Source organism: Podarcis vaucheri (genome assembly GCF_965113315.1).
Source record: "Podarcis vaucheri genome assembly, chromosome: 14".
NCBI classification, from domain to species: domain Eukaryota; kingdom Metazoa; phylum Chordata; class Lepidosauria; order Squamata; family Lacertidae; genus Podarcis; species Podarcis vaucheri.
In genome coordinates, this window is record NC_138752.1 from 2962498 (window position 1) to 2976736 (window position 14239).

Below are 14239 nucleotides of genomic sequence, written 5' to 3' on the forward strand. Positions count from 1 at the left end.
GTGCCCCAGTCGCCGCCCGGGTCCGAACCAAAGCGCTGGGAAGCAGCGGGGGGGGGGGGGGCTTGCAAAATCCCTGCCCCTTTTGCTCGGAGCGAAGCCCAGCAACTTTCTTGCAAAGCGCCTGTCTTCTTCTTTTTAAACACCCCGCACGTTATTTGGAGCGGAGGGAAAGGAGGAAGAAAGCAAAATGATGGCGAGGGGAAGAGTCCTGGCGCCTCCGCAGCTGCCGCGCTTCCCGGCCCCTTGCGAAGCCCCGAGATTCCCGCGATCCCATCCCTATTGATTCGCCCCTCTTCCTCCGCATTCCCCCGGGTCTGCGCGCCCGCGCAAGCCAGGCTCCTCCGCGCGCCCCCTCCGGGAGGAGAGAGATGGACACTCCCAGCAGCCCGGCAGACAGGTCAGGGGTTGCTGGGAGAGGCGGGGGAGGGAGCCAGCCAGAGCGCCGGCCGGGCGTGTAGCTGCCGAGGCCGAGGCCGCCGAGGACAGAGGCGCCTCGCCGCTCGGCCGGAGGAAGCCGCGGAAGCAGCGCCCCCCCCCGCCCCGAAGGCGGCTCCCGAGACCCTCGCCGGGCCAGCGCCGCTCTGCTCGGGGCCGGACCTGCAGGCAACTTGGCGATGCTGGCCGGGGCCGCCGCGGCGTGAGGAGGCGGAGGGCCAGCGCGCGAGAGCCAGCGGCCGCCCCGGGACTCCCTGGCGGGCGGGAGGCGGAGGCAGCGCGCCCCGTCGCCCCTCCCTCCCTCCTCCCCGCCGCCGCCGCCGCCGCCCGCGCTTCCCTGCCCTCCTCGGGGACGGGAAGGAAACAAGATGTCTGCCCGAGCCGCAGCTGCTGCTGCTTCCACCAAGGTAAGCGAAAGCCGCCTCGGCCGGGGGGGGGGCTCCGGAGCCAGCCTCCCTCCTCTCTGCCCCCGCCGGCCCGGGAAGGGGAACGAGGGGCTGCCGGGGGGGGCTGCAGCCTGCCTCGGGGGCGCGCCCCCCTTCGCCTTCGGGGCGAGTGTCGCCCCCCGTGCGCGCAATTCCCCGCGTGGCGCGCCTGGCTCCCCGGGGCGCTCCCCCCCGACTGAAAGGGGCTTGAGGAGGAGGGGGGGAAACACAATCCTCGCGGAGGCCCCATCTCCCCGCCTGCTTGTTGTTGTTTAAAGGCCCCCCTCTTACAGGCTCAGTACAAAATGATTTTTAAATCAGTAAAAAGCAAGCTCTGTGATCCTTTGGGGAGGGTCTGGCTTGGTTGTGTGTGTCTGAGGGTAATGGAGCTCCTCTTTTTAGGTTCGCACAATTCTTCTTTTTCTCAAACTCCCCCCTCCCCCCCAAAACACCTGTTGGGTGAAGGGCGGCTGGTGTGCTCAGGATACCACCAAACTCTAGATTAGTTCCTTTTGGAGTGGGTGGCAAAAGAGTGGATGGTTTCTCCTCTTGAAGGGCAAGTTTTAAAAGTTAAGCTCTACAGATGCTTTCAAAGGGGACCCAAGAGAAGAAAGTCTCCTTACTCAGGAGTAAGTCGTAACTGGGTTCAGTGAGACCTCTGCCCTAAATAAATGGACTTCCCATTACAGCCTTATCCTGAGCACATTTTTTACGCGGAAGTAAGCCCCTCTTGGTTCAGCAAGACTTAATTCCCTTACTCTCCTTGCGCTCTGCTTTTGACATTGTACCGAGAAGGTGGGGTGGATTCTGCCCTGCAATTTGTCAAGCAGCCAGCTTTTAAAGTGGGGTGTCTCAGGGTGGAAACTTGCTTCCTGTGTGCTTTTAAAATACAGATTGGGAAGTGCAGGTGGTTGCAGTTTTGCCTTGTAAAAATTGCAGCAGAAAACGTTTGCTTTGGGAGATTTCAACTCTCATCTGAATTGCATGTTGTTTCTGTGCTTTAATCCGGGGTGTGAATGGAATTAGGCTGGGTTTGTTGTTTTTTTAGCACATGGTGTGTGTGATGTTTTTTGTACTCCAAAGGACGTGTCCTTTCTTAGGAATTTCACATCAGGAATTCCTGAAACCAGGTTTCACAATTCCTGAAATACAGGATTTCTCAGCAACTCCCTTTGAATCAGCTGCTGCTGACATAGTGCAAATATGTTTGGGTGGTGCTGGGAGCCCAAGAGAAGCTCCACCTGCTCTGTAGGTGTATTATATGGTACAGGTGCATGTAGTACTCTGACCTCCCTCAACTCTGCAGGAGTGAGTGAGTGAGTGAGTGAGTGAGTCAGCTGTGCTGTTTTACTCCTAGGGGAAGGAGGTGGAGTTGAAATGCTCAACAGGTTTCTCCTTATGCATGAAACCTTAGACTGGAAACTTTTTTGTTTTAAAAAAGGTAGAATGAAGCTTCCCCTCCCCACTCTAGAATTATAAACAGTTCTTGGTTCTTTTGGAGACAGTACATTGGTTGTTTTGTGTTGGCTGCGTTAAGGAATATTGCTCGATAGTTCTCTGGAAGCGTTTGCTCTCAAGTGAAACTGTGTAGTTTCTGTCTGATGTCATCTCTTGGTATGCGCTTGCACCTGAACTGTGCGCCTCTGATACTGCACTAATGCAGTGGCGTTGACGCTTGGCACAGATTCTTGGCAGTAGAATCAGTTTCTGGTGGCATTCATGAATACTCATTCTCCAATAGGTATTGGGTACAGTTTCATTTTTAACTTAAGTCTCGCTTTATTGAGCTTGCAAAGTTTGTGACTCAGAGAAGCACCAAAAAGTTCATAGTAGTTTTTAAATTTCATTGTTTGGCATTATCTTGGCACTTTGAAAAAATATATTATAACCTGCATTAGAGTATTTTTCTTCTCAGTCTCCAAAACGTGTTCATTCTTAGGTTATCTCAGGTGAGCTATATCTGCCTTGGTTAACCTGGGGTCCTTCAGATGTTTCGAACTATAATTTGCATTATCTCCAGACCTCATAGCGGATGGAGAGTGTTGTCCTGCACATCAGGGTGACCAAGGCTGAGGCATAGGAATCCAATTCATATATTTTCTTTTGGAAATGGCACATTTATTACTTTGTTCTAGCAAAAGGCAGGAAGGGGGTGGAGAAGGGGGAGAAAACCAGATACTTAAAGATAACTATGATGCCAAGGAATCTGAAATACTTTTCAGCTTTTCCAAAATTGCTTCCCTTAGAATGCTGGTTATACCTAGGTAATAAAAGTGAATCCTGCTTTCATTTGTGTTCTCTTTGCCTTGTGAGAGTGGCTGTGTCGCTGTTGCATGGCCATGTAAATATGGCAGGGAGTGCAATGGTCTGTTCAGGCCTTTTGTGTTGCTCCTTGTTCTTAGTAAGGACTGTTTTTTCCCCTTTTCCTGATTTTTGTTTTTAAAACTCAAATGTGCATATGAACAGGAGATTTGAACTGCTTGCTTCAAAGCATCATAGCCAGAGATAATGCATTTCCGTCTAATGGTTGTGCAGTGTGAACTTAAGGATGTAAACACATAGCACAAATTTTAAAGAATGATGAACAAAAGTCATGTCAAACTTGCTCTGTTCCCACTGATAGATTGTGGTGTTGCTTTACGACAGGGATGGGGCTGGGTAGCCTTTGATGCCTTCCATGAGAGTATGTACACCCCCCTTTTTTAAAAAGATACGTGAACAGTGGAGTAGCTTTAGAACACTTTGCTTTCAGAAGAAGTTAAATCAAATTAATTGAGGCATGATTTTATTTTGTTTTGTTTGTTGCTTTGGTAGTCTTACTGCTGCTATATTTACTTGCTATGAATATTGAATAGTAAAAGTGGGGGAAACTTTGAAGGGCTTTTAACAAGAATGGGGAAGTATTGAGTAGATTCCTATGATACTTCTCAGTCACATTCCAGATAGCACCCAAAGTAATAATAACAGCATTGGGTGGACAGGTAATTGCATTTTCTCTGTGATTAGCAGGTTACAGTTTGGGTACTGGTAAAATGCAGTTTCCAGTTTCACATACCTGGGGATGGAATACTGGATTTTCTCCTTCACCCTCCTGCACAAGTTGAGAAGAAAGTTATTTAGACCCGTTTAATATCTAACAGCTGTGTGTACCTACCACAATGAAACAATACTATGAAAAGGCCTTTACTAATCTTTTCTAATCACTTTAAAATGTTCAAAGGTAACAGTTTCAACCAAGGCTCTGTACATAGAGGGAGGTAACTGAAATCTTGGGATATGTGGTCTTCCATTCCCTTCCTGCAGTAAATGACATTTTAACAACTGCATAGCTTCTCACCACACAATGCTTTCTTGTCTTGGATAAGTTGGTCAATATATTAATCTGGATTCTTTGTCTAATGAGAAGTTTCTTTGTATAAGTGCTGACTTCCATTATCTGCTTAATGCTCTACTGCCAGGAAAACCTCTGCATCCTTATTGAAGGGTTTTTGCTGGGCCTGGTGATGACACCACGTGAATATTTTAGAATTCAAAAGGGATGATGCAGGCATTGCAGTAGGCATGGAGATCCAGTAATTAATACTTGCTTCATTCTTCTTACAAGGGAGGAGTTGGAAGTTTTTCTGTTGGCTTTTCTGCATCCAGAAAGTTAAGCAGTATATTTAGATTCTTGTTCAGTGGCAACCTTGGAATAAATCTGTCATCCCCATCTTAAAATAGAAGTTTTGCATCTTGAATACTGAAAATACAGTTCAGGTGGTTTTTATTATTATTAGCTATAGTGTAGTTTCTGCTGCTAGCTCAGTAAGACTTCAGCATACTAAATAAGACTTAAAATGGGACACTTTAGGACAAACAGTGGATCTCTTGTTCATTTCTAAGAGTGTATGTAACTAGAGTAGGAATAGGAAGTACATTGCCTGAAAACTGCACATGTCCCATCAAACAGGCATATTGAATATGTTGTCTGCCTTGAGTTTAAGGACAGGAAATGCTAAATGTAATAAAGGCACCCTATAATCTCCACCCCCCATCATCAGCTGGCCTGTTGGACACCTGCCCATGGTTTAAACTTTTATTATATGCCATTAAAAGATAACTTAGAATATGCCTGTTTACTTTAAAGTAGTTTATATTGTCTTGTGTGCCAATTCACGTAAGTGACACATTGTTAATATCACATTTTAAGCAGAAATTCTTAATACAGTCATACCTTGAGTTGAATGTGCTTCAGGTTGAGCGCGTTCGAGTTGCGCTCTGCGGCAACCCGGAAGTAACGGAGCATGCGCATACGCTCAAAATGATGTCACGCACATGCGTGGAAGCAGCGAAATGCGACCCACGCATGCACAGACGCACCGTCGCATCTTGCGTTCCGTTCGGGATGTGAACGGGGCTCCGGAACGGATCCCATTCGCATCCCGAGGTACCACTGTCCATGTTTAATTTGGTGTTTACAGTAAAAATATTGGTACCATACTTCATGTTTCAAAACACTCTACTCTTTATTGTTAAACTCCTTAACATATACTTCGAAGCTTCAAAGCACATACATTTTGGTAATCCTTGAATGTCAGTCACGCACACACAAAATGGCACCCAGACTTTTTGAGGGGCTTGCAAATGGAGAATCTTTAGCTGCAAAATGCACCTGGCGCCCTGCAAATCTCTATCTCTGTCCCATGCCCATGAATGCATTAAAGAGAGCGGAGTTGTTGTTGTTTTTAGGTTTATTTCAATTGACTGAAGCTGCTTTATATTATCTAAAATGGGATGTGGAGTTAAGCACTTCAAAGGCCACAAGTATATATCCTGTCCGGTTTATCAGGAACCATGAATTGTGGTAGTTGGCTCTGTCCTATTAAAAGTAGCTTTTGGGATGGAGTGAAAACAGAATTCTCTGTCTGTCATCAATTATCTATGTTTTATAGAAGGTATAGTCTAATTCTTATGTAAGTCTTTTTAAACTACTACTTATTAACCTGTTAGGAGGAATTGGTTGGGATCTTTTTTTGTCTAGTTGATGTTCACAGGCTTGGCTGTAGGAGGAGTTGTGACTCACACACATTTCAGCATCTGGTGGGCAAGACTTGGCTAGGCCTGCGTAAACACATTCCAATGCCTCTTTCTAGTGGAATCCACAAGAAAACAAATTACAGTCTTGTTTCCTGTCATGGTTCCATGTGGTGTCATTTGTTGCCATTCCTGTTATGTGGACATTCAACTCTGAATTTCTTCATAAACAGCTTTGGGTAGTATGGTGAAATATGTTCAAAAAATAAACAGAATAATCTGCTAACACAGGGTCTTAATTTTAGTAGGTTTGTATAAATGATATCACTTAACAAAGGAATTACAGGACTGTCATGTACACCTTCCCACTGTCTTGCCAGTTTTTCTTTGAGATGAGTGTGTGGCAAAACAAAGCAATTTTATTGCATACACATTGCCATGCCACCCCTAAAGCTTATTTTAAAATTCCCACACACATCCTTCTGTAATTGGACAGAAATTGACACCAGTGTAGAGAGTGACATGTTTCTAATAAGATATATGGGAGGAAGACTAGTAATCATCCATTTTCCTCCTTCTACCCCTCCCCCTGCCCCCAATCAAAATGTGATTTGCAGTAAGAGTTGGGTTGAACATTTTTTGGTGGTTATGCATGATAAGGCGGCAAAATTGAACTCTGTGACATTGAGTGTATTCCTGCACAATGGCTGGGTTCAGATGATCATATCTCTGTTTAATAAAATCAGATACAGTGGTACCTTGGGTTAAGAACTTAATTTGTTCCGGAGGTCCATTCTTAACCTGAAACTGTTCTGAACCTGAGGTACCACTTTAGCTAATGGGGCCTCCCGCTGTCACTGTGCCGCCGCCACACGATTTCTGTTCTCTTCCTGAAGCAAAGTTCTTAACCTGAGGTACTATTTCAGGGTTAGCAGAGTCTGTAACCTGAAGCGTCTGTAACCCGAGGTACCACTGTATGTGTGAATCTTGTGGGTGTGCACACAACTCCTTTATTTGAGCAAGGCAGCAAGCAGACAAGACTCTTTTCCATTAGCTATAGTTTACTGTTTTGTCTGACCTGGGAAGCTATGGCTAATAGCTTTGAAATGAGCCAGAATAAGAAGGTATAGTTTGAAGTTAGCATAATATTAGTTTCCCAGTTCGGATAAAACAGGAAACTATAGTTCGTTGAAGAGTTCCTAGTAATTCACTCACTTCTGTCCTGAAAGGAGGAACGAAGAAGGGTGGTGTGCTTGCCCACAGGGTTGGTTCCAAACGCAGCTTTCTCATTGGGCTGGTTTGGACAGTGGTTGACCTAAATAGAGAATGGTGATCACCAAACAGCCCTAGTGTACACGTTAGACCTGTGGGTTTGGACTGTACTGGGTGAGAAATCTTTGTGTCTTATTTTTTAGACTGACATTTGGCCATGCTGACTGGGGTTGATGGAAGTTCAACAACATACAGAGGGCCATAGGATTCCCACATCTGTTGCAAGAAAACATAATTGCAGTCTGGTTACTTATGACTATCTCCACTAATAGGCATTGCAGGTTCTCATCCTAGTGGGCCAATAAATGTTTAGAGTTTGTGGGATATATCGGGCTACATTTTTTATTTTGAAGTACAGCCACACTAAGTGTTTCGTGATGCTGACTGTTTCTACTAATCATCATTATTGTGTTTAGAGTAGCTTAAGGTAATAGATTATTGCTTTTTATGGGGCATTTAATTGAAGAGATATAGACCAAGATCTTAGCTTTTGTCACTGTAGATTCAGGGTGCTCCCCCCCCCCACATATCCAAAAAAGTCTGCCTTTTGAGGGAAATGATGGTCAATATATACAATTCAAAAAATAGTATAGTGAAAAGGTAGAAAGGGTTTTAATTCTTTAGAAAGAGGTCAAGATGAATATTTTTTAAATGTCAGTTGCTCAGTCTAGTTTTAGATTTCTTTTGAGATGGTGTAAGATACAAAACATACACCTAGCACTTCTAAAATACTTTCCCTAGAATGGCTTCTAATGAGAATGAAGATAGACTGTTTTGCTTTTTGGTGAATAATATCATGTTCGTTTCTCTAATTTTGGGACAAGGGAAGTCTGCTAAGTGAGGAATAAGCAAGAAGGCTTGTGAAATAAGGTGGCATTATGCATTCCCCCCTTTCAAACTTCTATGCAGGGTTTTGTTGGACTCTGATATCAGTGGAATACTATGGAGAGCTGGATGTTGAAGGCACAGTGAAATGTTTGTGTATCTGAGATGGCAAAGATGGTGACAGAAATATGATCAAATCGCGGAGACTGCAGAGACCAAGTGCACATCTTAGACATAAGAAGAACTGATGGATGAAGCCAATGGCCCGTCTAGTCCAGCTTCCTCTTCTCACAGGGACCACCCAGATGCCTGTGGGAAACTCAAAAGTGGGACCTGAAAAGAAGAACTCTCTCCCCTCTGGTGGTTTCCCAGAGCATTGGTAAGCATTGCTGCCTCTCTGACTGTGGAGGCAGAGGATTCCACCTAAACATTAGGAAGAACTTCCTGACAGTAAGAGCTGTTTGACAGTGGAATTTGCTGCCAAGGAGTGTGGTGGAGTCTCCTTCTTTGGAGGTCTTTAAGCAGAGGCTTGACAACCATATGTCAGGAGTGCTCTGATGGTGTTTCCTGCTTGGCAGGGGGTTGGACTCGATGGCCCCTGTGGTCTCTTCCAACTCTATGATTCTATGATTCTAGGATAGCTATCCTGGCCAGCAGCCATTGATAGCCTTCCTTTGCTTATTTGTCCTGAATCATCTACATTCAATGTCATGGGATATCCCTGAGTATAGTGAGCAAGGGGAAAAACCTTTCTCCACCCACTTTCTCCATGCCATGCATAATTTTATAAACTTCTATTATGTCGCCTCTTACTTGCCTTTTCTCTCAACTAAAAAGTCCTAAGTGCTAGTCGTTATCTAATTCTCTTGACTTCTAAAACTAGCTGCAGGCCTCTCTTAAGGGGCTGTTTGTAAGCTGCGGTGAGCATTCCCAAGGCTTCAAAAATGTTACGTAACCTAGAAACAAGAAGAAGAAGCAGCAACAGCTTGTATGGATATGGCCTTAGTCATTCGTGTCCCCTCTGGCTTGAAAGAGAGAAATGAGGCTCATTTGAGGCACAGCACTCAAGGCATAGTAAGATTGGTGACTTCCAACCAATATGTACTTATTACTGTTCTGAAATACTGTAGTTGGTTGTATATTACCAGAAAAACTCAAAACATTATGATTACAGGCTTCCCTGCTTGCCTGAAAAGGGCTTCCTAAGAGAGGTTTGCTTGAGCCACCTTGAGTCCTGGTCTGGGGGAAAGGTTTGTTTATTAGAGTTTTGACTGTTGGGCCTGTGGGATGGGCCTGATGGGGAAATGTAACTGCTGGATAGCTCAGCCAGTAGAACCAGAGACACTCAATCTCAGTGTTATGGGTTCGAGTCCCATGCTGGACAAAAGATTCCTGCATTGCAAGGGGTTGGTCTAGATGGCCATTGTGGCCACTTCCAACTCTACAGTTCTATGGTTCTGTAACATATGGAGGGCACCGGGTTGAGGACGGAAGTTCTAGTACAGCCAGGCTGGGTTGACCCCCAGGTGTTATGGAGCCTTGAAGAAAGCAGGATAGTATATTTTGATTACCGTATTTTTCGCTCTATAACACGCACCCGACCATAACACGCACGTAGTTTTTAGAGGAGGAAAATCCGTAGGCATGCCACCCGTAGGCATTCCCTCCATAACACGCACAGACATTTCCCCTTACTTTTTAGGAGGAAAAAAGTGAGTGTTATGGTGCAAAAAATACAGTAATTTAAGTTCAAAAGATCAATCTGATTGCAGTTGCAGTTCTAAACAGTTTCACGTGTCACTACACATGACTCTAATTATGTCGTTAGAAGCTGCATCAAGGTGTGTGTTTTTAATGAAATGGGTGGTTTTTCATCAGGTTCACTCTGTGTGGGGTGGGGAGATTTAATCTTTCCCTCCCTTCTCTCTTTTGGATGCTCCTCCACCAAACAAAGAAAAGACTAAGGGATAGCAAAGTAAGGGAGATAGTTTTAATTGGGAGTACAGCTGAAGGAGGAGGGTTTAAACCTTCCCTCCCCAGTTCTGCAGTCCTGATACTTTTTTAAATAGGAGGCAGCAGAAAAGTATCCCAACATCCTGGTTGGGTGTTCCACAGCCCCAGAGCAATGCGCATTTAATGGTGCATATAGTTTGATCTAAGGCCATGGAACACTGGCCAGGATCTGGCCATGAATCAGTTTAAGAGACGAGGTAATGTTTAATTAGGCTTTTAAAAATCCTAATTAAGCATATGGTCAGGAGGGATATGGGAGAAGATGCTGACACCCCTCCCCCCGCACCCACATTACAGAAAGCAGGGGGGTCAGTCCTGCTGAGCTCTGCTTTTCCAGTGTGTTTTCTGCAAGGAACACGCTGGTGAAGCAGATCAGTGCCGCCTGCAGGATTGAATCCTGTGCTCCAGCTGATGAGCGAATGGTTCAGTCCTGCTCTGTTTGCCTGCACACGTGTGTCCTACTTCAGTGTTTCCCAAACGTTTTTGGGCAACGGCACACCTGTTTACCGGAAAAAAATCTCGCGGCACACCACCATTAAAGCCCCGCCCCGTGACGTCAGCGCGCAGCGTCACGCCGGGAGGGACGCACAAAAGTGAAAGTTTTTTCCCTTCCCCTTGCCGGGGTGGGAGGAGGCAGCAGAGCGAGGGACTGAGGGACGGCGGCAGCTGAGGCGGCGGCGGCTGTTGTGGTGGTGGCGGCGATAGCGGGCGGAGGAGGAGCCGTCGCCGGGAGTTGCTGCTGCTGCTGTTGCTGCTGCTGCCCGGACATGCCGGCCTCCTCCTCCTCCGCTGTCGCGCGCTCCTCCCTTTTGCGCGCGCTGCCCCGCCGCTCGGCACCACCACCGCGGAGCCGCCCCCGGCTCGACGCGGATCCTCACCGCCGCCGCCTCTCACCGCCCGCCTCGCCCGCCTCCCTCCCACGGCACACCAGCCGGTGTCTCACGGCACACTAGTGTGCCGCGGAACACCGGTTGGGAAACACTGTCCTACTTCAGAGTAGGTGCATACAGCCAAAGCCCCTCCTTCCTGCCTGATGCCCTGTCCCCTGACAGCCCCAGAATGCTCCAGGAGGCCTGTCCTGATCTGGGCTGCCTCCACCTGACACAGCCAGAGCCCCCACATCCAGTTGAATCAACCTGGGATTCAGCCAGATCTGATGTGCCGCCCTAGTTTGCACCACCCGCTTAACTTGGATTGATTTCTGAGTGAGCTCGGTTAGGATTGCCATGTTGGTTTGCTGCACTTTGAGTTACAGATAAGCTGAGTGTTTTGTCTTTTTCTTAGGAGTATTGAGATATTTGTTTGGTGCTGTGGTACTGAACATAACATAAAAGGAGCCTGTTGGATCAGGCCAGTTGACCAGCTACTCCAGCACCCTGTTCTCAGGGACACATGTTTCATCTAAGTGACTTTTAGCTTCAGGGTCTCAAAGCACCTTTGCTGAAGTAGTACAGCATGATAGATGCATCAAGGAAAAAGTTAATTGATATTTTAGGGTTGATTTTTAAGCAGTTGAATATCCTTTAACTTGTTGGCAGTCACAGAGGAATGCTGCTTTTGTTTCACTGGTGCCTGCCTGTACCTGTGGTTGCAGTCAAAGCGCTGGAGAGCCTTAGAGAAAACTGCAGCTGTTGACCCCTACAGCTGATAAGGCCCAGCTTTTTATCACTCAGAGTTCTTTTGCAGGGGGCAGGGTGGTTAGTTGGGGGAGGGATTGTGACCCATTGTCTGAGGCTGGCTTCAGCTGCCCATGTGACCAAAGCCTTGCTGGAATGTCTGCCGAGCAGGTTATATGACTGGGAAAACTAAATTCATGAGTCAGTGGAGTTTGCAGAAACCACTCTGTAGTGGACATTGAAGAGCACTTGCCAGACTTTTCTTCTTTCAGTTGGTTTCAAAACACTGATCACTTTTTTATTTTTAGAGAGGTGTTAATAATATATTGGTTTTCAAATAGCATGTTTCTCAAGTTGATTGGAGAATTTCTAATAGGATGCTGCTTACTAATCCACTGTGAACAGATGTATTCCCTCCCCCAACCCTGTGAGGATTGAGCAGAAAGGGAAATTACCTTTGCATGCAGGGAAAAAGTTAAGGTGGAAAAGCACAAAAACCTTTGGACTTACCTTCAGATCTAGGATACTGTACAAATGGAAAGGTTCAGCATTTTTTTTAGCCTTCACATGCATTTATCTTGGTAATCTTTACAGCTGTGTAAATTAGACCTCAGATGGTAAGGGAAAGACTGAGGGAATAGTGGTTTGCTTCACCAGGGGTAGGCAACCTAAGGGGCCCACGGGGGTCATTTAACCAGCCCATGAGCCGCCCCCAAACCGAGCCGCCCGCTCGGCGAGTCCCCGTGCGCTGCGCTAAACTGGCGCAGCACGGCATGGGGACTCGCTTCCATGGTACTGGAAATCGCGTCTGTGCAGACGCCGGAAATCGCAGGCACGCGCACTCATGCGCGTGCACAATCCAGCCCACAGAGGGATCTCCGCTGGAGTGAACTGCCTGACCCCTGCTTCAGACCATCAGGAAGTCTCCCCCTCCTGCTGCGACCAGCTCCTCTGCCCCCTGGTCTCTTAGGACCCGCAGGGAAATGAAATGGGCTGAGCAGCAGGTGGTTGTGCACAGACGCAGCCTGAGACTGTGTGGCAAAGATCCTGGAGAGGAGGAGTCCTAGCAGACACTGGAAAGACAGGGATCTTCAGTCCTCACAAGTGCTTCACCAGGGCAAGACCTCCCAGAAAGAGTTGCTGAGACCACTTGACTGGAGCTGTGCTTGGATAAAGCGTTAACTTCATTCACTTGCCTCAAGTAATTTATAATTTTTGATGCTGACCTATGCTCAACTCCAGCCCTGACATTGGTCCACCTTTGATGTTTGGGGAAGGAACCCTCCTGTGGTTGTGTAGCCTCGCCATATGGTTTAGAACCCAGAAGCAGCAGGGATCTCAGTCACACGCGGCTCCTACTCAAGCACAGTGTCCCAGCACTGCACAGTTTGCCTTCCTGACACATGGAAGGTGGTGGAGACAAAGAGATGAGGCCAATGGGTTCTTCCACTGCTGAACAAAGCTACTGTTCCTTTCATTTTTCCGTGTTTCTGCATGATGAATGAGGCCAGCTTCACAATGAACCTTCCTGTCTGCTTTCACACACAAGATAAGTGATTGAGGTGAAATTGAATAAGCTAGCCGCCTTTAATATTTCATGCCTTCCAGACTTTGTCCTTCCAGATGACTTAGGACTGCAACTCCCACCACCCCTGACCAGTGGGAAATGCTGATGGGATCGGAGAGAGTCCGAAATCACTTAGAGGGATGCAAGTTCTTATCCCTGCCCCCAAGCATAACGCAATCATTGGATAACAGCAGAGGAAAGCAGGCCTAAGAATTACTTTTCGAGAAGTGGCTACAGATTGGAGCTGGTACAAGTCAAGGATAAAACAAAAATAAGATGTGCATTTTACTTTGACTTAAGATATGTACTTGTTAAATCACGCTTTTAAAAAAGAAGAGATTAAATTGGAATGTAATGCAAGCATGTAAACAAAGATCGTATGGAAGCTGGTCTAGCACAGCAATTATGTGACTGAACTGCAAATCAGGAAGTCTCCAGTTTGAATCTCGCCTCTGCTAAGACCTTGCTAGATGGCTTTTAGATAAATCGCTCTCATCTTCATCTGCAGTTGGGGGACAATAATACTGACTGACTGTACAGGGTTCTTGTAATAATTACAAGGAGAAAATGTTGGTGAGTGTGTGGTGCTGATAATGTCCAGGTTGCAGGTTCAATCCCCATATGGGACAGCTGCATATTTCTGCATTGCAGGGGGTTGGGTCATCAGGGTCCCTTCCACCTCTAGGATTCTGTGTCCTTTCAGCACTAGAAAGGGCTATTCACATACTAAATATTATCATGAAAACTGGTTCCATGACCCTTTATGAGTAACTCACCTCTGAAACTATTAGAAAAGTAGGGATTGTGTGTGTTTAGACTCAACCAAAAGATTGTTGGTTCTGGACAGTTTCTGGGCATTTTAGACGGCAATTCTCTGCAGCAGCTTTTGCCAGCCTAGTGCTCTTTGGATGCTTAGTGTAGGCTGGGACTGATGGGAGTTGTAGTTCAAATAATCTGGATGGCTCTGCAACAGATGGACAGAGCTTGGTCCAGCCTCCTGGAGAATCAATAGCCAATCTGGAGGGGAGGGTAGATTTAAAAGAGAGAGCCTGGCAGTTAAACAGCCAGATAAG

At 46.5% G+C, this 14239-nt stretch overlaps 1 protein-coding gene across 9 annotated transcripts in view; it reads left to right on the forward strand.

Moving 5' to 3' along the window:
• The window catches only part of TJP1 (tight junction protein 1), a 354744-nt gene that overhangs the window by 222142 nt on the left and 118363 nt on the right, over positions 1 to 14239 (forward strand). The window contains exon 1 of one of the 9 annotated variants that reach the window (XM_082198010.1): positions 756 to 842. The exons of the other annotated variants lie outside the window; for them this stretch is intronic. Coding sequence (XP_082054136.1) covers positions 804 to 842 — 39 coding nt within the window. The 5' untranslated portion in view covers positions 756 to 803. Of the gene's footprint in view, positions 1 to 755; positions 843 to 14239 lie in introns of those variants that run through there. 9 annotated transcript variants of the gene reach the window in all.